This window comes from Orycteropus afer, unplaced genomic scaffold (assembly GCF_000298275.1).
Source record: "Orycteropus afer afer isolate SDZICR_OR568_19922 unplaced genomic scaffold, OryAfe1.0 scaffold00003, whole genome shotgun sequence".
NCBI lineage: Eukaryota > Metazoa > Chordata > Mammalia > Tubulidentata > Orycteropodidae > Orycteropus > Orycteropus afer.
In genome coordinates this window covers 23,408,787-23,435,616 of record NW_006921590.1, presented here as the reverse complement: position 1 = coordinate 23,435,616, position 26,830 = coordinate 23,408,787, and the positions used below count along the sequence as shown (strand labels likewise).

At 36.2% G+C, this 26,830-nt stretch overlaps 1 protein-coding gene across 1 annotated transcript in view; it reads right to left on the bottom strand.

The window, feature by feature from the left end:
* ANKRD28 (ankyrin repeat domain 28) overlaps positions 1-26,830 on the bottom strand; it is a 195,915-nt gene that overhangs the window by 6,847 nt on the left and 162,238 nt on the right. The window contains exons 15-27 of the mRNA XM_007936688.2: positions 24,150-24,261; positions 22,688-22,714; positions 21,883-21,957; positions 17,870-18,071; positions 14,965-15,052; positions 14,581-14,698; positions 13,919-14,138; positions 8,661-8,748; positions 8,488-8,571; positions 7,610-7,755; positions 6,932-7,014; positions 6,415-6,497; positions 4,419-4,510 (exon numbers count right to left, since the gene is read on the bottom strand). Coding sequence (XP_007934879.1) covers positions 4,419-4,510; positions 6,415-6,497; positions 6,932-7,014; positions 7,610-7,755; positions 8,488-8,571; positions 8,661-8,748; positions 13,919-14,138; positions 14,581-14,698; positions 14,965-15,052; positions 17,870-18,071; positions 21,883-21,957; positions 22,688-22,714; positions 24,150-24,261 — 1,418 coding nt within the window. The remainder of the gene's footprint in view (positions 1-4,418; positions 4,511-6,414; positions 6,498-6,931; positions 7,015-7,609; positions 7,756-8,487; positions 8,572-8,660; positions 8,749-13,918; positions 14,139-14,580; positions 14,699-14,964; positions 15,053-17,869; positions 18,072-21,882; positions 21,958-22,687; positions 22,715-24,149; positions 24,262-26,830) is intronic.

Here is a 26,830-nt window from a genome sequence, read left to right as displayed (position 1 = left end):
GATCTTTAGGTCAATTCTCAGGTCCCAACACCGCTTGGAAATATTCAGGGTGTTGGTCCCATCAGAGTGGCTGACAGTCTGCAGCTCTGACCGTCTCTGTACTCACTGTTTTTGTTCAGGTTTTTCCACTAGTTGGTACCTAATCCACTTCTATATAGTTCCTTTCAAAGCTCAGGGCCCCAGGATTATCTTCTGTATCTCTTATCAATTGGTTTTTCTTTTCTTTGTTGAAGAGGGTCTGTGTCATTTGTCTGCCTATTCCTCCATCTTCTCTTTCATTTTTTACAAGAACTAAATTAGATGCATAAAATGTTAAAAACAATCAACACAGAAACAGTTATTAGCAAGTATAAATTATAGATTCACAGTCTCACAATGTGGCCAAATACTTTATTTGGGTTACGTATATTTCCACAAATGTACCTTATTGATTAAAAAAAGGAAGTTTATATTAAACCTAGATGAGTCTGAACTTGTCTTATGGATTTCCTCTATGGATCTCCCTGACCGTAGATATATGCTGATGATTCCTAAATCTCTATGTTCAGCCTGGAACTTGCTTTTGGGCTCCAGATCCATGTATCTAATTGCCTACTTGGTTATTCTGCTGCACTTTTTGCATGCCTCCGAAATGAACCCAATTCTTCCTCCTATGTTCCCTGTCTTAATCAGTGGGACTTCTATTCACGAAGCTCTTCAAGTTAGAGAATGTGTGTGACTTCCTTCCTCACCTACTATACCTCTGCACTCCATTACCAAGTCTACTATCTTAACATCTCTAGAAATCATCTTATCTTTTCATCCCTAAATTTCTACCTTAATTCTAGCTACCACCTTTCTCAGCTATAACTTAATCATTTGCCTATTCTAGTCTTGCTCCCCTTCAGACTAAATGCCATCTTCCTAATGCAGAGATCCCTTGGCACCTGATCAAAGGGACTAAGGCCTATCTCAGTATTTGCAACCACTCCCCTCCCTAATCCCAGTATTATGTCTCTTAATATGTCACTCTCCCTGTTCAGGAAGTTCTGTCCCCATCTTCTAATTGTCCACTGGGTTATGCTTTAGAAATCACTTTTCTGGGGGATGCTTTCCCTTCTCCTGCAAGACAGGATTTGACGACCCTCTCATAGCATTCTAGTTTTATTCCAATAGAGGTACTTCAAGTACATCATACCTACCTACTCATACTCTTGTCTCTAGTCAAGGGAGTGGACAGACTATGTCTTATTCTCTATTGTTTTCTCAGAACTTAGCAAAGTACTTAGCATTATCATGTATTCAACAAATATTCACTGAGCCTCCACTGTGTATCAGGGACTCTAATGCAACTGACAAAGATCTCTTCTCTCATGGCATTCGTACTTATTCCAGTAAGAGAAATACACAAGCATAATAAAAAAGTAAATTATATATGTTAGATGAGCTCTGTGGAAAAAAAAAAAAAAGAATAGAGCAGGTTAGTAAGGACTAAGAATGCTGTAGTAAGGGTGCATACCAGAAGTTGTGGTATAGATAGGGTAGGAGGGTAGTCAGGATAGACTTCATCAAGAAGATGAAATCTGAGCTAAGAGTGTAAACAGGTAAAGGATACAGTCAAAGAATACTTGAGGGCAGAGTGTTCTAGGCATAGGAAACAGCCATAGTAAAGGTCAAAACGCACACACATCCCTAGTGTGTAGGGGATGGCATGGCAGAATGCAGTGGAGGAGGGGAAGTGTAGAAAATGAGGTTAGAGAGGTAACAGAGTGAGTCATATCATGCAGGAGCTTGCCTGTAGGTCATTATAAGAACTACGAGTGACCTGAGATCCAGAGGAGGCAAGTTCCTATATATTTCAAAAGGATACAGGCCAGGGTCTTAGCAGTAGAGTAAAAAAAGTGGGCAGGCAGGGTTTGGATATAATTGGGAGGCAGAATTAATAGTTTATGTTGGTGGATTGGACACTGGGTGTGAGAAAGAAGTGTCAAAGATGATTCTAAGGTTTTTTGCCTGAGCAAATACAAGGATGGGAATTGCCACCAACTGAAATCAGCAGAACAGCAGGTCTGAGGGTGAGATTGAGGGAAGGGAGAAAGAATCAGCAGTTCAGTCTGGACATGGTAGGTTTGAATTATTTATTAGACGTCCATGTGGTGGTATCAATTAAGCAGCTGGAGAGATAAGTTTGGAGATCGTGAGCAGTCTGGGCTAGAGATATAAATTTGGGAATTCCCAGCATATAGGCCGTACTGAGAACCAAGGAACCGGATAGGATGACCTAGGGAGTGACTGTAGACAGGAAAAGTAAAAGGAATCAAGAACTGAGTACTAAGGCCCTCCAATATTATTAAGATGTTGGTGGGGAGAGAGAGAATTTTATTATTATTGTGATTTTGGTGAAAGTTTATGGAGCAAACTCGTTTTCCATACAATAGTTCATACACATTTCGTTTCATCACATTGACTGTAGTCCCCATAATGTAATAGCTCTCTTTCCACTTCCTGTGGCTACTTTTTGCCTATGTCCTTATTTCCTATGCATTCCTGCCGTCTGTGCTATCACCCTATGTAAATACTGCCCTTCTGGTCTCTCATGGTTATGAAGGTTGAGGCTCACATGGTCCACTAGTCCCTTGGACTAATTGTTTCCATGCATCTTTGGTTTTCTTCATTCTTCTTTGCTCTGGACAAGATGACCAACTGTTACATCTAGATTGCCAAAAGCAAACTTTTAATACCCCAGTCACTACTCACCAAAGTAGGATGCAGAACAATGTTTTTGTGTAGTGTGTTATGTCAATTGAGCTTGATGTTCCCTGTGACCATGGTCCTAAGCCCACAGGCCAAACAACTCATTTCCCCTCAAGGCGGTTGGCTGTGGCTCAGAAGTTATTGTAATTTTGCCCCATTAGCTCTATTATATATATGGTCATTTTTATAGCACAAATACTTATGTAGAAATACTATCTGGCAAATTTACATATGGTGTGGGTATATTCCCTTTTGCCTAGACATATCTTATCATTCAGCCTGTCCACCTATGTATCCACCCATTGATTGATGTTTGTTATTATTGAAAATGCAGTACTGTGTATGTAAAAGTGTGTATCTTTGTTGTCTGTACCTCTTGTGCACCTCTGTGTCTTTCTTTTCCTTAGTGTTATTGTGCTGGTCACTCATTTTTGGTATATTGCCTTTTCGTTCACCTGAATCAGTACTTGTCTCTTATCTAGCTAGCAATTTTCTCTTGACTGGTCACTAACAGAAAGTTTCCTTCCAAATGTAAACCTTTTCTTGACTTGTTACAATACTGGACTAATACAGTATTTGTCCTTCTGTGATTGACTTATTTCACTCAGCATAATGTCCTCCAAGTTCATCCACATTAGGAGGGATTTTGCAGATTTTACATTATTCTTTACTGTTGTATAGTATTCCACTGTGTGTATGCACTGTAGTTTGGTTATCCATTGTTCTGTTGATGGGCACTTAGGTTGTTTCCATCTCTTTGCTATTGTTAACAGTGTTGTGATGAGCATGGGTGTGCACATATCCATTGTGGAGAGGGAGAAACTTGCAAAAATAAATCGAGGAGTACCTAGTAACATAGGCAGGAAACCAAAAAAGTATAGGGTCCTGAAAGCCAAACAAAGAAAATATATCAAAGGAGTAATTAGTTATGCCAAATGCTGATAGGTCAAGGAAGATGAGAAATAAAAATTAGTACTAAGAATTAACTCAGCATTGTGAATTGAAGGTCATTGGTGATGATGATGAGAACAGTTTTACAGAATGGTGAGGGCAAAAATCCTGATTAGAGGGATTTTAAGAGAAAGGAGAAGAATTGGGGATAGCAAGTAGAGCCAACTTGCTGCAAAGAGCAAGGGAAATATGGCAGTAGTTGGCAGGGGTAGTAGAATTAAAGGATCTCTTAAGATGAAAGAAATGGTATTTATATTCTGATGGGAGTAATCTAGGAAGAGAGCAAAAATCTGTTCTTGCAGGATACAAGAAGAGAGAATTGCTAAACTGATATTCTCAAGTAGGCCAAAGGGAAAAGATCTAGTACATAAGTGGAAGGATAAGGCTTTCGATAAGAATGTGATACTTAAGTCGGGCCTTGATAAATATTTATGGAAAGTACAAACTTCTTGACTAAGATCAACAGAGGTAGTAAAGAGTAAATACTAACTTTGGTTTAATAGATGATACCAGAATTCTTAAGTCCAACTGTTCATCTTTTAGAAGGACTTTTCCTGTTTCTCTTGCCTCCCTTTTCTTTGCCACAAAGTCAGTCTGATTCAATATTAATGTCAGCTTTCTTCTTTGACCAATAAAAAATATCCAAGTTTATCTTACTTCAAATGTTGCTCATTCAAAGATAAAAGCTTTTATTAAGGTCTTTATTAAGGAAAAAGAATATGGAACCTACTCACCATTTTCATCTACCGCAAGCACACTTGCTCCTTTCCCCAGAAGTTCCTGAACCACCATTGTTAGCCCATTTCGGGCAGCAACATGCAGAGGTCTGGGGGAAAAAAAATTGTATGTATATATGACTGTGTATGCACACATGTACACACACATACACCTGGATGGCAACGAGCATTTCTGCCAAGTTGTGGAGACCCAGAGATACAAACCTGAGGCACTTATAGTCTTAACAGCAATGAGGATGAGGGGAGGGGAGAAGAAGGGAGCAGAACTTATGTGCAGGACACTGCAGCCCTACCTCAATGTGTGTAAGCTTAGTCTCTGACCTCACTGGCAAATTCTCTCTATCATCAAACTCTCCTGTTATTTTCCCTCCTAAGACTCAGTGTTTAAAAATATTTTACCAACTAACAAAATTTCATTCTTAAGAAACAAGGTTGATATGCTCTATAAACTTTCACCCAAATCATAATAAAAATTAAAAAACAAACAAACAAAAAGAAACAAGGTTGATAAACATTTAAAAAATATACAAAAACTGTGAACTGCAGTAACACAAATTCTAATAGACTTTGAAAAACAGCTTACAGGTCCCATGACTTAATTTTTTTTTGCAATTGTGATTTGGGTGCAAATTTACAATGCAGATTTGTTTTACTCTCAACCGTTCATGCACATTGGATTTCATGGTTCCGATTACCATCCACAACCATAAAAAACTCTCCTCCCTGTGACCACCCCCACCCCATGTCTTTCTTATCTGTGCATTTCTGTCTGTCCAGCTTTCCCTCTGTGTGAATGCTGCCCCCCTGATGTCTCATGGCTGATTGTTCTAAGGGGTGCATCTCCCTAGGGTAGGGGGTACATCTCCCTGGAGTAGGTGTTCCACTTATAGGTCTTTCTACTGTTGGGCTGAGAGTCAATCCAGGGAAGTGAGTCCATTTCCAGGCCTGAAGGATAACCTGGGGTCATAGTCTTGGGGGTTCCCATGACTTAAGTTTTGGACCTTTGAGGGATCTGATGTACTGGCTGGAAACCAATGTTCAAAATTATTCTCTTTACCAAGTTTCAAAGTGGAATGGCAAATGAAAATTAGAAAGGATGATGGGAGACAACGATTTAAAGGATCTATGTCAGTCAATCTGGAGGCTGGCTGCTTCCATTATTAAGAACTTGATTCTTTCTTTAGCTTACAGAAATATGAAGCTTCTTACTTCATTCACTGTTAATTATGGTGCTTTACTGAAGGTTGGAAGGAAGACTGGGAAATCTACTTCCATACAGATATTGCCTTGGAAACCCAAGGAGGGGTCACTATGAGTCAGATCGACTTGATGGCACCGAGTTTGTTTTTTTGGTATTGTACTTTGCAGATACTGTTTTTTTTTTTTTTTTTTTTAACAAAAACGGAAGGTTTGTGGCAACCCTTGGTCAAACAAATCTATCAAGGCTATTTTTCTAACAGCATGTGCTTACTTCCTGTCTTTGTGTCACATTTTGGTAATTCTCACAACATTTCAAAGTTTTTCATAATGTTATTACACACTTAATAGACTACAGTAAAGTGTAAACATAATTTTTATAGGCACTGGGAAACCAAAAAGTTTGTGTGACTTACTTTATTGCAATATTCACGTTCTTGCAGTGGTCTGGAACCAAACCTGCGATATTTCCATGGTTTGCCTGTATTTTAATTGGTTTCCACAAAATACACAGAACAGTACTATTTTCCTTCAGAGAATTACGTGAGTAAATTAACTGAGAAAAAACTCATGATTTTCAAAGTTCTAAAAAAAGTTTCTGTTTAAATGTTTTTTAGCAATATACTTTTTAATTGTGACAATTTTAGAAATGAGTTTGATCAGTTGTAAAACTGTGCTCTGTAACTGCTTCTATGACTAATGAGGTGATTTCCAACAGTCGCATGTTAAAAAATAAATCACTTATTTTTATAATTACAGGTTATACAGTTTACATTAAGACACTGAAAGTACTCACGTTTGCAAGGCTGCATTGGTTGCATTGATGAGGTTTCTATCTGTTATCTTCTCCAGTATTAACAAGGCACTAGTTTCATGACCCTAAAATTATGGTAACTCACTCTTAAAAACTTGGATACCATTCAAGATAATTTTTATACACCCAGTACACCCCAACTGTATTCCAAACAATACGTACACCACCTTACATACACAGGCTATGAATTATCTTGATTAATTTAATGCTTCTTGTATTTGCCCGAATATGTGTTGGTGAGGTTGGGAGTATGGGAAGAGGACAAGAAAAATTAAGATTAAACAAAGACATTAAAAAGCTTTGTATTGAGTCATGTGCTTTGAACCTGATTTAGCTTACTAGAGAATTTCACACACCATGGTGCCTACGTCAGTATTTTTGCTCAAGAAATTGGATGCCAGAGATCATGAGACATTTGTTCCTTAGCTCTGTTCATTTTAGTTAAGTGGAAAAACATTGTATTAATCATAAAAAATATGCCCTTGTAACATGTACATACCTTGCTGCAAGCTAAATGGAGCGCAGTGTTTTTACTGTTATCTTGTAAAGTCAGATCTGCACTAGCACTGCTAACCAGCATCTCTGTTACGAAAAAACAAAGCAAAAATATTCTTCTAACAAAAACTTAAGTGTAAGAAAAATATAGTAATATATAAAGTACTTATTATTTGTCATGTAATTGTATAGAACAGTTACACTGTTGTGTAAGTCACAGACCACTAACGATAGCAACTGTTTATTTCCTGAGTGCTTACTAAATGTCAATACTGTTTTAAGTGCTCTGGGTTTATACTAACTTATTTAACCCTCACAGCAACCCTACAAAGTAGTTACTATTATTCTTTTCACTTTACAAATGAAGAAACTAAGGCACAAGGTTAGTTAGCTGGCAGATCTAGGACTCAACATTCAGGCAGTCCAACTCAACAGCCAGTATTCATAGCCACTACGCTACACAGCCTCGCTAAAGCAGATTATTCAATCAATAAGGACAAAGGAAAACACTGGGACTCTAAATGAAATGTAGGTTGTGGGCAAGTAAACAGTTTTAAATGCCAAGAGTGGTAAAATATCTACTGTAAAATGCAGTGAATTACAAGTCAAAAGCTAAGGATCCAAGTTACACATAAATGACATACATGCTCAGAAGAATAAAATCTTTAAACAGTTTCTTTACCAACTGTATTTGTTTGTCCATTTTCTGCAGCCATCATAAGAGGTGTTTTTCCAGAGGAGTCCACAGAATTGACTTGAGCATTATGGCTGAGCAGCAGCTGTAAACATTCTACATGGTCTGTGAAGGCGGCCGCATGGAGAGGAGTTCTGCAAGAGAGAGAAGGTGTTTAGTTTACGTGTTGTTGTTATTTGCCGTCGAGTCGGCCTCGACTCATAGCGACCCCTCCTTGGGTTTTCCTTGGGTTTCCGAGGCAGTATCACTACGGAAGTAGGATTGCCCAACCTTCTTTCCAAGGAGTGACTGGTGGGTTTGAACTGCCAGCCTTCTGGTTAGCAGTCAAGTGCCTTAGGCACTAATTAACCTATAAAAGCACTGCCTGGATACAAACAGGCTTAATGGAGCTTACTCACTTCTGCCAAAGAAATGAGAACTTCTGACAATATAAAAGGCTTTAAATAACTAGAACTAGTATAAAATAAGGACAAATCATAACATTGCTAAAACAACACTGTATCATTAAAGGAAATTTTAAAGAAACAAATCTTGATCCAAATACTGCTACTTACAACTGCTAGATTCTCTTCTAGCCTTTATTCCTATTTAGAAAATTTTTAACTTTATTAATAAGTCCTTGCATAACAAAGATACTTCTAAAAAAAAAAAAAAAGGAAATTTTACATTTTAAGTAGAGGAGAACTGAATAAAAAACATAAGGAAAAGCTGTTTGATAACAGAAAAATAGTTAAGATTTTATAATCAATTGTATCTGCAAATATAAAAATCAACTTTTTAATGTAAATTCTCATAGGTTGGTAAAAAAAAAAAAAAAATTTTCCCTATTAAAGACAAAACTTTTTTGTACATAGTGGAACTCCTACCTTCCTTTTGAATCTGTGGTGTTCACGATGCTGGCACCTAATGTATCAATTAACATCTCTGCAGCACCTTCGTTGTCATTTATCCTGTGCAAAGCAACAAGGTTATCACTCTCGTAGCAGTGGAATATTTCTTAAACACCCAAATCAAATCTGAAAATTCTGGCTTTACTTACACAGCACAATGTAATGGACTGAAAGCATTTCCTTCCATTTTCTGGAAAACTTCCTGCTCTAAAAGAAGTTCTACACAAGTCTCATGACCTAAATAGGTAAAACAAAATCAGATTATTAAAATAAGTTAAAAACAAACAAACAAACAAAAGATACTGAAGTGCCCATATGCACATAAATAAATGCTTTACATGGCTTAAAAACAACCAGTTCACATATTTAGGAGCTTTCTACTTTAAAACCTGAAGTACAGTAGCTCTTTCTGGTAATTTTAAAACAGTTTATTAGTGACATGACAAATATATATTTTATGACAATGATTCAGCCTCATTACTCTTTATCCTGGTGACCAGGATTATTTGGTTGTAATTTTTAAAAAAGTTTTAGAAGCCTATATACAAAATTAATTTAAAATATAATCTTGAAAATATATTTATATGTAGCATAGTATACCTTTTAAAACAGTATTTTTTCACACAGCATAATGTGATTTTAAAAACTTGTATTTCTCTAATTACAGTAACAAGTTAATGGTAAAATCTCAAATGCCATGTTGCTGTTATGTGCCATCAAGTCAGACCCGACTCACAGTGACCCCTCCTTGGGTTTCCAAGGCAGTATCATTACAGAAGTAGATTACCCAACCTTCCTTCCGAGGAGTGGCTGGTGGGTTTGAACCGCCAGCCTTCTGGTTAGCAGTCAAGTGCCTTAGGCACTACGCTACCAGAGCTCCTCTCAAATGCTATAGAAGGCTTTTAAGTGAAAAAGTACAAGTTCCTCTCAGCTCCAACCTCTAGACAAATAACCACTGTTACTGTAACAGTTTTAGAAACTCTTTAGGCATTCAGAACTGCATGCACATAAATCCTTCAGTTTTTGATTTTTACAAAAATGGGGCTTTTTTTTCGTTCTGCAATTTATTCTTCACTTAAAACCTTGCTTTAATTCCATCTCTCTGAATATTAACTCATTACAAAGAAATAACACTGCAAAGTTGTCAGTATTAAGACCCTTCTATTTTCCTGATAAAGTAGTAGGCCTGGTCTAAACACTGGTGTGATAACACAATTATATATATATCCTTCCATAAGAGATATACACCTCATTCTTGAATGTTCCAAAGAACTCCGTATCATCATAGTGTATCATAATGATTTAATTTCTTCACGGATTTCCAGGTGATTGCTAGTTTGTTTTTTTTTTCTCTTTGCGATACTATCAACAGTGCTGTAATAAAACATTCTAGTACATATCCTGGTGTATGTTCACAACCATATTTGTGGGAACAGTTGTAAACAAGTTGATTCTGATTCATGGCTGCCCCGTATGTGTTAGAGCAGCACTGTGCCCCATTGGGTTTTCAATGGCAGATTTTCTGGAAGCAGATCACCAGGCCTTTCGTCTGGGGCACCTTTGGGGGACTCAAATCTCCTCCACCTTTCAGTGAGCAGCCAAGCATATTTGTGAGACAATTTGTGGGACTCTCCTAGAAATGGTACTGTTGAGTCAAAGGACAAATATATTGGCTACTGATAGATAAAAGGGCCACAATTTTAATAGCCACTGTGAAGACAGGGAACTTTAAAAACCTCAGAATTTTTTAACCTGTTTTAGGAAACCTATAATTATGTCTTATTTTTGTTAGTTGTTTTCTCTAACCCAGTGGGTCTCAACTGGAGGTGATTTTGCCTATCAGGGGATACCTGGTAATGTCTGGAGATATGATGGCTTATTACTACTGATTTGCTATTGGTTGAGTCCAGGGATACTGCTAATCATCTTGCAATACACAGGATAGTCCCTCAAAACAAAAAATTATCTGGCTCATAATATCAGTACTGCTAAGGTTGAAAAACTCTGCTTTAATGCCATCTCGCTGAAATGTTAACTCATTCAAAAGAATAACATTACAAAGCTGTCCATACTGATTAAACAGCCTTCTGTTTTCCTAATTCTCACGGTGTGATCTGAACACCAGGGTGATATCACAGAAGAATGAATGCAGAGGTAGACAGGAAAATCCAGCTGCCTTCTCCTAAGTCTTTCATTAAAAAAATGTGTCATTCTTCTCATTTAATAAAAACAAGGTAGGGACAAACGTTACTCTTCATAAAAAATGTTATTTATTTAACATGTAATGGGTTCAATATTGCTATTTTCATATACACTGATAAATATATATATTTTTTAAAAAAGCCCTCAGTTCTAATTTCTAATATGGTTAATATCAATAGGTGTATGCTGATAATAAACAAAAGCTCTTTCGAGTTCACATTACATTAAGAGTGTAAAGGGGTCCTGAGACCTAAAGACTTGAGAAGCACTACCTTAGCAGAGTGCAGACTGAGAAAAGGAGTCTTGGGACTCTTGGCTGCCTCCAGCAGTCACTAGTAGGTGATATCAAGGTGACAATCTCAACGGTCTGTCTCCTAGGTTATGAAAGACAGAATGATAAAGCTGGTCTCTTCATGTTTCAGAGGGATAGTCTCAGGACACTTAACACTTCAGAAAAATGGATAAATTTAAAAAAGGAAACATGAGAGATAAGTACTGACTACATAAACTGAAATTTTGAACTTTAAAGTGTAATATGTATAACCAGTTGTTTTTTAAAACCTGGTCATAATTCCATTTTAATTTTGACAGAATGATTTTCTGTTCTGTTGGACTGCTTCCCATTTTCTTTTCAGTTGTACAGTAATTACTAGTCAAAGTAAAACCATTTTACATATTCTATGCTCAGAATGCCAAATTATAAAACAGGCTTTGAGCTATAAATATGGTATTAATTTTAGACTGCCTCTATGTTCTCTTACTGCATATAGTCAACACATGTTTAATCCTGTCCAGCTCAATTCAGAATCACCATAATTTTGCTACACTCTGGAAATCAGACATATCTGTTGATCTTTAAATGGCAACTAGGCATGTGGTTCATGCAAAATTTTGTCTCTTGTACAAAATGTGCTTAGAGAGTCTAAATTCAGCAATGATAGAGCAGGAACTCACTACAGGGAAACACAGTGCTCTCCATGCAGAGCTGACAAGAAACGTCGTAATAGAGCAACTCTCCAAGGACAGGTGTAACAGTGTATTTACAACAAAATGCTCTACCATGTTTGAAGATAAATGCCATTACTGTATGATTTTTTGAATGGTTAATTCTAACTGATACACTAAAAACAACAAAACAAACTAACAAAAAAACCCAACCAAGTCTTTGCGTCTAGTCTTTGCATCTAAACAGTTTTATCTCACTGATATCTTAAACAAAGTTCACATTTGTGGATGCTTTCCTACTATATTTAGATGGTTCAGTTAATTTTTTTCCCCCTTATAAAATGTCAAGTACAGTATAAAAAATAAAATTCCAATGGTAAAATAACAGTATCTTCTCTGACTTAGGATCACTCTTGAGCCATATCACTATACTCACTAAATACCAACTCTAGTGAGTTGAAAAAGAGAAGTCAGAACCCAAAGGTTTTATTGTTTTCAAAACTGTTCTGGTTAAGGATCCGAGGTAATAAAAAGGAAATTAACTAAGCTAAGCTTTTAAATTAGCAGTAAGTTTAACTACCCAAGCTTTTTATGGTACCACCAGTGTGCTCAGGGTGGATAATCAATAGTAAATGACAAAAAAATCCTTAAGCGGCCAAACAAAAGAATGGAACTCCAATTCTGGCTCAAGGATTAATATAAAAAATCAAAATACTGTATCTAGAAAATACATATGGAAATATTTAATTAAAGTTTAACTTGCAAAGATCACATTTCTCCTCCACTAAAATCCACTATTATCTGTCAGAATGGCTCCCAGTTAAAGAGCCATTAAGCAGCATATTACAGAAAGACAGCAAACCTCAACTCTCTGACAAGTCATTCAGTTGAATTTTAGGACAGATACTATGTTACTTTATGAAGTGCATAATTCTATAAAGCAGCAATTTATATTTTCTGTACATTTTGAAGGAAAGTTGTTAGAACTGTGAACTATAGCTTTGTAGATGTGCTATCACTTAAAATCATCTCAATGCAACACTGAAGTTCAACATCAATTTTAAAAATACTCATTTACTTGCTGGGAGCTCTGGTGGCGTAGTGCCTAAGGCATCTGACTGCTAACCAGAAGGCTGGCGGTTCAAACCCACCAGCCACTCCTCAGAACGAAGGTTGGACAATCTACTTCTGCAGTGATACTGCCTTGGAAACCCAAGGAAGGGTTGCTATGAGTTGGATCTGACTTCACGGCACTGAGTTTTCATTTACTTGCTAAAGCCCTAGGCCCAAACTTTCATAGGATCAATACTTACAGTACATATAATGTACCTGGAGAATGTTTTCTAAGATGACAAAATCTATGGCTCTACACAAGGAAAACATCTCAATATACTTCATTACTTAAATTATTTCAATTAACAATCACCTCCTAAGCCCAACTCCATTTTTAGTATCTATACCTTAAAAATAATTTTATGTATTCTGAATGATCTTTTGAGAATCTAACTGTAAAAAGACTAAATTTGACTATGAACCTCTAGGATGCTAAAAATAAGTCTACTCTAATCATGTAATAAAGCTAACCCTTGGAAGTGTCTACTTCTATGATCTGCTTTCATTCCTTCAAAACACTGAGGTTGAATACCATTGTTGATATATGGATTCTATCTTGTGATATGCTCCAAACACATACACAGATTTCAGTTTAGATCGTGATGCATTTCATCATTTCTCCTTTGTCTTTTTTCCCAGTATAACTGTATTCAGAAAGTAGAAAGGATAATCACAATACAAAGATACTAAATAAAAGGCATTGGAATTAATAAATATCATAAAATCGTGTTATAAATGAAAAAAAAAAAAAAACTTGTTGAAGTGTAAGAAAAATGTCACTTAGTCATGGCTTGAGTGTCTTTGACAGCAGTAACTTCACTTAAGACAAGGGACAGGAATGAGATGTAACTACACCGTAGATTGTTCCTAGGCTTCCTACTAACCTTAAACTTTGTTTCCCTTATAAATTATATCTCAATTAATATGGATTACAGTTAGTTGCCTCTGGATGTTTTCTTTGAGAGACTGAACCCCTGCCATGTAAGCCACCTTTAGTAAGGTACTCTATTTACTTACAGATGGAAAAAAACAAACAAACCCCAAAAACCAAATGATATACATACAATAAAAGAGAAAATGGTTTTTCTTTATCTAGCCATTTAATCATAATAGCCATTTAATGCAAGCTTGTATCTGTGTACTTAACCATTGTAGCAAGCCCAGTGAAGTGCCGTATATCCATGATTGTCTGCTATGGCTGGATTTGCATCCATAGATGCTGCTGACTGCAAAAGGGCTCCAAGAACACCAATGTGTCCACAGGCAGCTGACAAGTGTATTGGTGTCCGGCCCCTGCTATCCCGAAGTAAGCACTTAGCACCATGTTGAAGTAATGCATCTACACATTCTTCATGGCCTGTAACTGCCTGAAAGAAAAATAATCTGCATGTAGTCAATTATGGTGGGTGCCTACAGGTCAACTGCAGATAACTGAAATCCTTATTTCCTATGTCCTCTCAAATTAAAGCTATGCCGAACTTCATTTTATCATTTTCGTAATTTTTAATGGGACGGCATTAAAAGGGAAAAGGAATGAGGCAATGGGAAAAAGTCAAATTGACATTAATTCTACTCAGTATTTTAAAGTTAACTATTTGTTCCAACATTATTGTTCCCTGGATTAATTTGTGCATTGTAATTATTCAAAATTTGGGTTCAAAATTAAAATTTACTAAAAAACAACAAAAACCCCAGTAAAGATTATGTGGTAAAAATTTAATGAAGAAAATGAAATACATCCTAGTTCAGTTCAGGGTAGTATGACATCATGAAAGCTTCTCTAAAGGAAATGGGGACACTTTTGCTTACCCCTCTATGTAATGCTGTCCTTCCCCATTTGTCTTTGGCATCTACATTTGCTCCTTTGTTCAACAGTGAGTAAACACAGTCCGTGTGCCCATTGAGAACAGACAGCATCAGAGGAGTCCTGAAGAAAAACAGGAATAGGTTCAGTGCTATTGCTTATGAACCTATTCTGTGAGTAAGTGTCATGACCTGTTTTCTAAATATGTCATTTTGTGATGCAAACTTGCAAGTATATTTAAATTAAGAAAAAACAAACAAACAAAAAAAACACATAAACTATATATTTTACTCAGTTATACTCTATGACAAACTTACTAACACAATGGAGGCAAAAATACAAAGATCAGCAAACATCCTAAGAATAATTTAAAAATTCTTAAAACTTACTGTCCATTTCCATCCTGAATATCTACTGCATTCTGTGGTTCTGCATTTCCTATTAATAGTCGCAAACATTCTGAATGACCATTTGTTGCTGTAAAGGGAAATATAAAATTTTTAGAAATGATAAGCTAGAAAATGTCCACCCTTAAGCACATTTTTTAGAATATAATTTTGGGAGAGTTTCCTTGAATTAAATATGGCAAGAAAGAAAAGTATCTATAGGTACATCAAAGAAGATTTCTACTGCTTTTGTTGACAAAGCTGGATACATATAAATTTCTCAGGTACAACATGGCAGCCACGTGGGCTGCCTATCAGCAGCCATTCCTCATCTTCTGCCTTGCTAATAAATGCTCACTGTATTTAGCTGTCTGGTGGTGACAATGTAGTCAAGAAGGATGGTCTGGTCCTAGCCCTAGGGATGAAATCATGATTTAGACCAAGCCAATCACAGAAACCTCATTCCTCTTTGCCAGCAACTGGTTTCAAGGTAAGCACATGATCCAGGTCTAACCACTGAAATGTAAGATGCCAGGAGAGCTTCTGGGGAGTATTTTTAGCCCTGACAGTGAAAGTTCCCTTTTTTTCTGCTTCTGGATGTGATCCTGCAAAGCAGCAGCAGCCAACTTGCAACCTGAATACAAAGACAAGAGTAACAGAGAATCTGATCCAAAGCTCTGACACCATTTCTCAATCAGCTAACCCTGGAACTGCATCCACCTCTGGATGTTTTCTTTGAGAGACTAAACCCTTGCCACATAAGCCACTTTTAGTCAGGTACTCTATTTACTTCTAGATGGAAAAACAAAAAAACAAAAAAACAAAAAAACAAAAAAACCAAACCCTAAAAACCAAATGACATACATACAATAAAAGAGAAAAAGGTTTATCTATATCTAAAGAATGCATTTATATATCCAAATGCATAAAACAATGGTACAGACAGAAGTGATCCAAAGAAAACAGTAAGCTTTAAGGTAAGCTAAATCCTCTGCAAAATTTAGGTCCTACCCATAATATAACAAAATTTGAAGTTTAAAGAAATATATAACCCACATGATGCTGTGTAAAAAAAAAAAAAAAAAAAGAAGTGTATCACTGTTTGCTAAATAAAAGATGAAAATATTAGTGAAAGCACACTAGGTACCTATACTCTACAATACTTTTCTAATAGCTATATTAAATTCTAATAGTTATTAATACTTGTGGCTCACCCCCTATCTATATGCTGCCCTTTGCCAGCAACTTTCACAGCTTAGTAACAACAATGTCATACTACTTGGGGATAGTTCAAGGAATTTGTATTTGGCTCATTATTTCTTTTATCTATTCACTTACACTCATTGCACAGTAACTACTGGTAAGTTTTTGTGTCTAAGTTTAAAATATCACTGTGGGAAGAAACTGGTTAACTGTCAGAAAGAATCTGTTATTTTTTCATGAATTAGGAGAAATAAGATGATACTTCACACAGACTTCCAAATTAGAAATGCACAAGGCTTATACTGACTGAATAGACATGTGCTAATAGTAACTTGTATTTCTTTTAGTGGGTAGTACTTATGGGGACTGTACGGTATTGGTTAACCATTTCTGAGGGACTGGCTAGTGTCTTGGTTTAATATTTATCTATTAAGAGTGCAAATACTCAAGTATTCCCTGCAGTCTTCTTTAAACCAAATAACAATTTAGAACAATTAGTAAATGCTGTCTGAGCATTTCATTCTTTTAAGAACTATCTATATTGGATCAAATTAACAATAGCAACTCGAAAGGTCAGATGGGAAACTTAGGGAGCAGTGAATTTATGTTAATGAGGGAAGAATAATTTGGAAAAGGAGGGTGAGAATGGTTGCACAACTTGAACAATGTAATCAATGTCACTGAATTGTACATGTAAATATGGTTGGTGTATGTTGTGCTGTGTACAATCATGGCAACAACAATAAGGACTGCAAATACACTAAGAAAGTCTTAAATTAGATCTGCAGATGATTTGTGGTTATAGTATCATTTTCTTAGTTTTAGAATGATATGGAACTTCACTTATTTCAGGATAAGATAATAGAAAAGGATGGTATTTTGGACTCTTATTCATAGCATATAGCAGTCTACATGTATACATTTAGCAATCTATTATTAAAAGATTTGTCTGTGAGCTCTTGATTATCTGATGTTTCTAAAAAGCTGCTCTGGTTTAACAGTGGGACTACAAACACAGTCCAAGACCTGAATTCAAATATGTTCTTAAGGATCACTCTATAAAAACAGACTAAGGTACATGCCTCTAACCATACAAAGATAGCTTCACCAGGATGAGAAAAATACTTGGTTCAGATTTCTTAGATTTTAGCCGTCTTGGTTATTTAAGACGAAAAATGCTTAGCATTCATTTCACTGCTTAGTAGTAATTCCTGTAGTGAGTATGCAGCTGCTAGTGATACACAGCTGGTTATCAAGTCATAGTAAGTTGGTTGTAGATCCTTCCATTTTTCACGTATTTGTACACCCAAAAAATCACCTCATGGAATAGATCTTGAATAATGTGGGTGCTCTTAAATCTTTAAATGTTTTATGCAGTACATTAATACAGTAAGTCATAATGTACTTCAACTGCTAAATGAAAGTACAAAGCAATCCAAAGTAACTTCTATTAGAAAGTATAAAACAGATTGCATTTTTTGTTGATAAAGTATTTTAGGAGAGCATTATATAAACCTAGTTTATTTATGATTTTTTTAAAAGTGATTGGAATTTTCAGTTGGCTTTTCCCTAAGAATATAATCATTCTACTCTTTCAAGTTAATAAAACTGTTAGGACAATTACCAGGAGTAATACATTCTAGAAATTTAAAAAGATAAGAAAACCAAGTAAAAAGTGATAAACAAATGATAACATTTGGCATACCTGCAGCATGTATAGGTGTTCTTTTTAAAACGTAATCTTTTACTAAGATTGAGGCTCCCTGATTAATAAGTACATCCACACATTCAACATGGCCCTTAAATGCTGCAAGATCCAAGGGTGTTCTTCCACTACTATTTCTCACATCAAGATCTAACAAAGACTGAACCAACACTTCCAGTGCTTGATGATGACCATGATAGGCCTAGGGGGAAAAAAAAAAAAAAGTAAATTTAAAAAAACGCATATCTAGAGTGACATCTCAAATATTTTAGAAAGTAAAAAGGAAGTAAGTATATTTGTCTTCACGTTATTATGGAGCTAATCCAAAATTTCTGTATTGGGAATTGAGAAAGTTAACTATAGATTTTTCTAATTGTCAACACAGTAGAGTATAGGGTTGGGAACTTTCTACTTCACAAATAATAAAAGTTCTGATGATAAGTGATCTTCTCATGAATATGCAAATGCCTGGTTCACCATAGATGTTCAACAGACCTGTTACAGGGATTAAATTATAGCTTTTAGTCTATGTCCAAAGCCAGTAACAGTGTTCAAGTCTTCTGACTTCTTAAAGAAACCATATTTACTCCATAAGATGGTATATCTCAAAAAAGTAAAACTTTTAGCACAGAAATACTCGGACTCAGTCTTGCTTAAGTATCTGGCACATACCAGGCATACTGCTAGCTATCCAAGACAGCAAGAACATTTGGAAATTTGTCAGACTGAAGGCTACTGCTTTCTAGTTTGATAAGGAGTTTTCCAGATGATTTGTTTCTTAAAAAGCAGTCTGTCAACTGAACATCTATTACTTGCAGGGCATAAAGCAATCACAAAACACCATCCTAGCGTGAAATGGAACATTCTATCTAGTTCATTCATACCACTACTTTGCAGCTAAGGGATTTTTACCAGTCATTTTCTGATACCATCCTGACTTATAGCTTACTAGGCTGGTAAATTATCACATGTGAACTTTCATTGTAAATTGAAAAACCTATAAAATTCTACTGTACTTGAGCTCTTTCTTGCTTCTAATCCCCAAAAAATGATACTTAGCTAGAAGAGAGCTCCATATTCCATCAAAGAGTTGTTAAGCCATTTCTTGTGGAAAATGTCAGAAAGTACCACCAAGTGGTGAAGTTGCTCTGGGCCTTACTGGTCTCTTTGAAGCTTCTGTGTAGGATGTATGCTTGTTCCTCTCCAAGTTTATAGTGACTGTAGATCTATGAACTGCACTGTCCTAGGATCACATCTTATCTTGTTCCTCAATATCAGATCAGTGAAATTATGCTATCAAAAGAATGAATTTTAAGAAACATGATGTGCACAGAAGACAGAAGATGTAAGACAATGACCATGACAAAGAAGACAGAGGAGAAAAAGAAGGATGGCAATGATTTGCCATAGGGTTCTTTCCCCTCATGATATCCTTACGAAGGATTGAAAGCAGGAACCTGCATGACCACTAAGTAGTATGAAGTCAGGTATCAAGACCAGGTTTCTTGACCCTAGACCAATGTGATTTCACTGCACCAAGCTGTCCTGAATGGGAGAGTTTGAAATGAAAATCAATTCAAGTAATTTCTGAAAAACTCTTAGGGATAGACACAAAATGCGAAAGTGATGGCATTATGACAGTTTACTAAACCTAACTGCTAAATCACAAAACTGTTTCCAATGTAGAGCACGGTGTTAAGTTGTTAAGTACAAAAAATGAAGCTTGCTAAATTGAGGGCAAGGGAGTGAGAAGGACACTATGTAAATTTTCTACAGAAACTATCATTCTTCCATGCCAAAAATTAATTTAGTAAGAGAGAGCCCCACAGATTGCAGGACCTTTAATTTGCTGATATTTATTGAATCTCCAAGAGGAGTAAATGAAAGCATTTCCAAACGATTATGGAATCCTATTTTACAGAACAAATTAAGGACGTAGTAGTGTTGGAAAGGCTCGGGAAAACAACAGAGCTCTGGAATGGGAGAGACTGAGCCCTGCCATTTAATGGCTGTCAGATTTTGCCTAAGTTATTCAACTTCTCTGAAGTTCCAATTCCTTATCTGTAAAATACTTACTCTCCTAGAGTTTTTGAGCTAATGTACTCAAAGACTTGGCAAAATACTTAGTCTGGCACCTAGTAAACGCTCAAGAAATGATAGTGCTACTATTATGATGGGAACAACGATGCTGATGCAAGAATTGCCTAGTCATCTGCTCAGATTTTATTTTTTAGAACCTATAGTAAAAAGACATTTCTTCTGGCTGGGAGAGATAAGATTTCCAAGGACTCAAAGGGCAAGGAAGCAAGAAGTTTCAGCATACTTTCTTTCTTAAGTTACTGAAAACATGATATAAAGTACCAGTGTGGAGGAGAAAATGGTAAAAAGACAGCAGAAAATTAAATGTAGTTGTGCCAAAGTGACAGAAGGTCTGTAAGGACAGCATAAAGTAAAATAGGACAGGTGATATCAAACAACTAAACAGATCATGGACCTTAAGTGCTCCACATAACTAAAGTATACTATTGTTGTGTTAGTTCCAACATGGCAACCCCATGTGTGCCGAACAGAACTGCTCCACTGGGTTTTCAAGGCTGTGACCTTTTGAAAGCACACTGTCAAGCCTCTCTACTCAGGTGCCTCTGGGTCAGTTCAAATCACCACCGTTTCAGCTACTAGTTGAGTGCTTAACTGTTTAAACCACTCAGGAACTCCTAAATTTAAGTATAAACCATACCCACTGCTGTTGAGCTGATTCCTACTCACAGCTAGCTACCCTACAGAGCAGAGTAGAACTGTCCCATAGGGGTTCCAATGTTGTAAATCTTTGTGGAAGCAGAACACCACATCTTTTTCCTGGAGAGTGGCTGGCGGATTCAAAGTGCCAATCTTTTGGTCCGTGGCTGAGCACTTTAACCACTGTACCACCAAGGTACCTAAACTTAAGTATACACCCATACAAATATTTTAATATACTTAAACCTGAGGTCTCACAAATAGCTAGTGAGAGTACCCATATCTCTTGATTCTCAATTTTTCCCCAACTATAACTTACTGTTTCAAAAATACACCCTTCCTTCAGTTCTGCTTGAAATTTCTGTAGGCAATTTATTCCTATATTTGATTTAAGAAACTGTCACTCTCTCTAACTTTCCTCTTCTTAGTGACTGACATTCTGATGGAGAATTCTGAGGAATCTTAAAATGAAAGGGACGTTACAGATTACGTAGTCAAATTCTATAATATGCACAAGCTAAGGATCAATGAGCATATACTTAGTGTCCTAAGATCACAGTAAGCAAAAAGTTGTAGAGATATCACAGAAATTGTACTCCTTATACCATCTGCTTAGCAAGTTAGAAGCTATTCTACTAAGACAATTCATTTAAAAAAAATTTTTTTTTAAATTGTAATTTGGGTCAAAGTTTACACAGCACATTGGTTTTCCATTCAACAATCCATGCACATTCTCTTTTGTGACATTTACTACAACCCCACACTGTAACAGTATTCTTCTCACCTCCTCCGAGTCCACTCCTTTTCTTGTCTTTCCTTCCAATCTTCTCCCGCCTTCCTAGCTCTCTGTGTAAATGCTGTCCTCTTAATTTCACATGCTTGATTGTTCTAATGAATGCATGCCCTCCTGATATTGCCGTTCACTTTACAGACCTACTGTTCAGCTGACAGTTGCATTATAGGGGTTAAGTTCAGTCCCTAGCTTGAAGGATGTCTAAGGGTCACAGTTTCAGGGGTTCTACCAGTCTTCATCAGACCAGTAAGCCCAGTCTTTTATGATTTTGTGTTTTGCAGGGCAGTTCATTTTTAAATTCATTGTCATAGGCAATTTCTCACAGTAGTCCCTGGGAATCACAGTTTAATAGGAAAAAGTTTTATAAACTTTAATTCCATGGTAATTATTACATAGTACAAAAGTTCAGGATACTAGGTTCAGTCAACATATGAGATACTGTCTGTAAACTAGGTATCAAATTGGCTATGAAGGCAGTACTCACAGCCAAGTGTAAAGGGCTTATTGTTGCTCTGTTGTCTGAATCATTCAGCATATCTGTCCCCGAGGTTTCCATTAACTGAAACAAAACAAAACAAAAAACCCGAGTGGTTTAAATGTCAGAAATTACTTTAAAATTAATTTTGTTGTTGTTGAGAATATACATAGCAAAACATAAACCAATTCAACAGTTTCTACACATACAATTCAGTGACAATGGCTACATTCTTTGAATTGTCCAATCATTCTTACCCTCCTTTTCTGAGTTGCTCTTCCCCCATTAACATAAATTCACTGCCCTCAAGAGACATGATACTTTTTAGGTATACACTACAGCACTTACTACCCTTCTCCAAGTCCAAATATGTTTTAGAGTATAAATTGATAAATGAGTATGTATGAAAAAATGCTAGAACATTATAAAAACTAACTGAGCAAGCTTTCAGAACAGGACCATCCTGATAGTGTACACAGACTAAAAGCTAGGCAGCTCTTTAATGCCACCAAGTAAGTAACCCTCCTGGCCCTTTATCCATGATTTCTGTCACTGCCTTTGCTCCCAAGGGTATATAACAATAACTTCAGCTCTAGTGAAAGCAAAGAAATAAAGTTTACTTTTCAAATTTCTAGGTAAAGGAGTTACTTTATAGATGGTGAATCTCAAAAATGCTGTCCTGGTCAGAAAAACAGGACTTAGAAAGAAATATTTACCACAAAAATGGAAGAGATCTTACAATACTGCTTTGTATATTCTTCAAATGCCAAATAAAATATTCTGAATGAGAGAGGAAAAAAAGACTTATACTTACAACGTCTAAAGGAGTTTCACTTGCAATCTGAAAGTTCAAAACAAAAATGTTTAGTTTAGAAAGCATATTTGGAAGAGACAATGTTAACTGCAGGTCTTTACTTATACAGGACTTTGTGAAATTCTATTGTGAACCTGTGCTTTCTTTGCCTGCAAAAAAAAAAAAAATCAAGTCCTTCAAGGAATTAATTGTGCAATTAAACAGACCACAAATCTGTACACATAGGACTAAGACTTCGGTCTGAAGATATAGTAACACCTAAGAAAAAAACTGTTATTTTTGTATCGGGGCTCTAAGTGCTATTGCTATATTAAATATCAATTTCCTCTTTCTAGCTTTTATACTCATTCTTCTTAAATTTTATTATATCTTGAAGGGAAGAAGAGTCTAATATAATTTATAAAGTCAGTCAAAGTAAGGGAAACTTTAACCTGAAGCATCCGTTACATACTTGCGTATCTTTTAATCTGCTCCTTATTTTCCTTCTGGTTTGGCAAAGCAGGGTGAATCTGTATATATTCAAGAATGAGACTACTGTTGAAATAAAAATTTCTTTTGCAAAAGTAGAGTCTCCCTTATCAGGACAGATTGTGAAATAAACGAGCCTTTCAGAATTCCTGAATACAGAGGTGGGGGGTGTGCAGAGAAGAAGGCATCCTTCCTTTCAGAGATACTTATTTCTCACATAAGACATGGTCACAGCTTTAAAGCATCTCTGGAAAAATATTTATTTAAGGAGGCAGGGGAAGTAAATGCTAGATAGAGACATGGGGTAATACAAAGGAAGGATGTAAGTAGCCCAATCTAGGGATCTAATTTCCTCCTTTCTTTTTGAAGGGAAAAGGAACAAGAGAGATCTTACTGAGGCAAGTAGGAATTCAAAAGTTCCCTTTACAATACTTTGCTTTTACAAAAGACCTACATTAGCACCCATTTTTGCTAACTGAAAGAAATCTGAACAGGATTTTCAATTTAATGAAAAAAGGCAAAAAGTAAAACTAGCAATCAGTGTTTGTTTTGCAGAGAGTCATTAAAGAAGCAGCACGCACCTCCAAGCAACAAGAGTAGCATTGTCAAGTTCCTTTGTCGGGAACTATACTCAGCATCTTGACATCCTGCTGCCATAGTTTTGAACCGTGTCTATGAACACTATATTTTAGTACTATTAGGCCTCACACGTTGTTTGGTATGATTTGGTAGGTTATTTTTTGGGTCTAGGAAGGCTCATAAAGTTTTCCCATATAAAATGATGCACTTGCTTTTTTGTTTTATGCCATTTTGGCTTACGAAAAATTTCATAGGAATGCTTTACTTGTGCAAGCGGGGGAAACCTGTATAAGGATTTTTTTTTTAAATGCTAAAAAGCTAAACAGAATGCTCTTAATCCATTTATTCTCATTTCTTTCCATTACTATAATATAAATACATGTAAGTCCCTACATAAGAATTCGAGATTCCTTACCAGCTGAAGACATAGGCGGTGACCATAAGCAGCAGAATAATGAACTGCGTTGTATCCTTGCTTGTCCCGAATCCCTGGATTTGCATCATTTCTTAGTAAGTATTCCAGGCACCTATATACAGTAACATTTTCAAAGTCCTAAATGTTGCATTTTAACCAATGATAAAACAGACAAATTAACAACTGACAATTTTTTTTTACACTCAAGTGATATTAAAACAAAACAAAACAAGACAAAAAAAAAAAACAAAACAGCCAAACAAACTAAACTCACTGTGAGTTGATTCCAACTCATAGTGACCCCCTCTGGGTTTCTGAGGTAGTAAATCTTCATGAAAGTAGATTACCCAGTCTTCTTTCCATGGACTGGTTGGTGGGTTTGAACTGCCAACCCTCTGGTTAGCAGTCAAATACCTTAGGCACTATGCCACCAGAGCTCCTTTCAAGTGATATAAAAATCATAAATATATCTGTACTATATATATCGGTCTTTTACTTGATAATGACTATAAAACCAAATAAACATCACAAAAATACAAACAAAATTTTCGTAAGGAAAAATTTCTTTTTTCAAAGTGGATACCTCCAAAGACTGTCAGCAGGCATAGTACACCTGATGGCTTCTTTTTCTACATAGTCACTGTTTATGGCAACTCCACTCAAACAATGTCAGTAAGAATAAACTCTTAGCTGTTGTGAGCATTCAGTGTTGGCAATATTACTGCTTACTTATACAGAACCCATGTTGTTGTTGTTATTTGCCGTCGAGTCGGCCCCGACTCATAGCGACCCCTCCTTGGGTTTGAACCGCCAGCCTTCTGGTTAGCAGTCAAGTGCCTTAGGCACTATGTTACCAGAGCTCCTACAGAACACATAGTGAGTATAAATTCTTACCAGGAAGCTTAAGAAATGGTATTAAAATATCAAACAAAGTCAATGATTTGACAAGTGTGTAAACAAAGTACAAGTGACATACAGGTATTAAGAAAAACCTTCTCATAGGAGACTTAATTTTATTCTTATGTTATTAAAATGCAAGAAAAATAATTTTAAAATGTTCACAATTTGTTACAACGTTATTGGATTTTGTTACTGTAGCACTCCCCCCGCCTCTGCTCCCCAAGTACTGGATTAGAAATTAAAAGATTTGCCTCTAGATCTAGTTTGGTATCAGTGACACTGGGCAAATCATTTCACCTTTATGGAAAATGGCCTTTGTCTATTAATTTGATAGATAGAAGTGGGGATGCCAACTAAATAAAGTCTATTCATGTTGGAAGTCTGACTCTGTAATTATTAATTGAGATGTGATCTAATACTCTTATACATCTAATCAAATATTAATTCAATGAAGGGAAAAAACTCTACAACCAAATATTGTTAAAAATTTAAGTTTCTAAAAGCACAATGAAATTACATAAAAAAAGGAACTTTAAAGCAATGTAACTATCTGTTAATTACTTTATTACACACACAAACAGATATAAATGCCATGCCCTTCACTGCTAATTCTTTCCTGATGCTGAATTACTTAAAACCTTTTAGAACTCTTTTATGAATTACTTCCAGAATCAATTTATTATAATATCCATAATGGTAGACTCGATGGCAATGAGTTTTTTTTTCATGGTAGCCTATGTTCATCCTTTTAGGTGGAACTTGAACATTTATGTACAGCTAAAAGTATACTTTGAATTAGTTGAAAAAGAAAGGGGAAGGCCCTCAACAAGATGAATTGATACAGTGGCTGCAATGTTGGGCTCAGGTATAAAAGGGATCGTGAGGATGGCACAGGTCAGGCAGTGTTTCGCTCTGTTGTACATAAGGTCACTATGAGTCGGAAACAACTTGACAGCACCTAACAACAACAACAAAAGCTATACTTTCAAATAGTTAATTGGTTGCCGCAGAAGTCGACTCAGACTGGTGAATAAGGAAGACTTTAAACTAGGTATCACTGTTTGTGATCAAACAACAAATCTGACTGTACAGTTTAACAGGTCTGGTATGTTTTGGTGTTCCATAAACTAGCTCTGAGGGTATTTCCAGAACAGGATGTGTTTCAGGCAGTGTGCAAGCTGTTTGTATACAACCTTCCTAGGTCCAATTCAGAGGACAATGCTCACTGGGATGCAGAAAAGACCTGCAATAAAACTACCAAATGCTTTGGAATAAATCTAAGGATTTTAAGACATCCATATAAAAAATTATGATCCTATTTGCATGAAAAATGCAAACAATCATCATAAAAGTCTATTTTGGTGAGATAATATCTGTACATTCATAAACATATTTATATGCTGCGGTGTAGTACATTACATACTGTGGCTTTTCTAGCCATAAGTCTTGGAACTTGCCCTGAGCAACTGAGTTGCTCCTGATTGTTAAAGTTATCCACCTGGGGTATTTCATTTTTTTTTTTTTTAAATTGTGATTTGGGTGATGATTTACAGAGCAAATTTCACTTTTCATACAGCAGTTCACATATATTTTGTCTCATGTCATTGACCACAGTTTACCACAATGCAACACTTCCTCCCCATAGTTATCTCTTCCCAGTGTCCATCCCTCCATACACTCTTGCCCCCTGAGCTGTCTCCCTGTGCATAAGCAGCCCTTCTTTCTCCCATGATTGTTCTCTCCAAGGAGTGTATCTACTCGAGGTAAATGTTCAACTCATA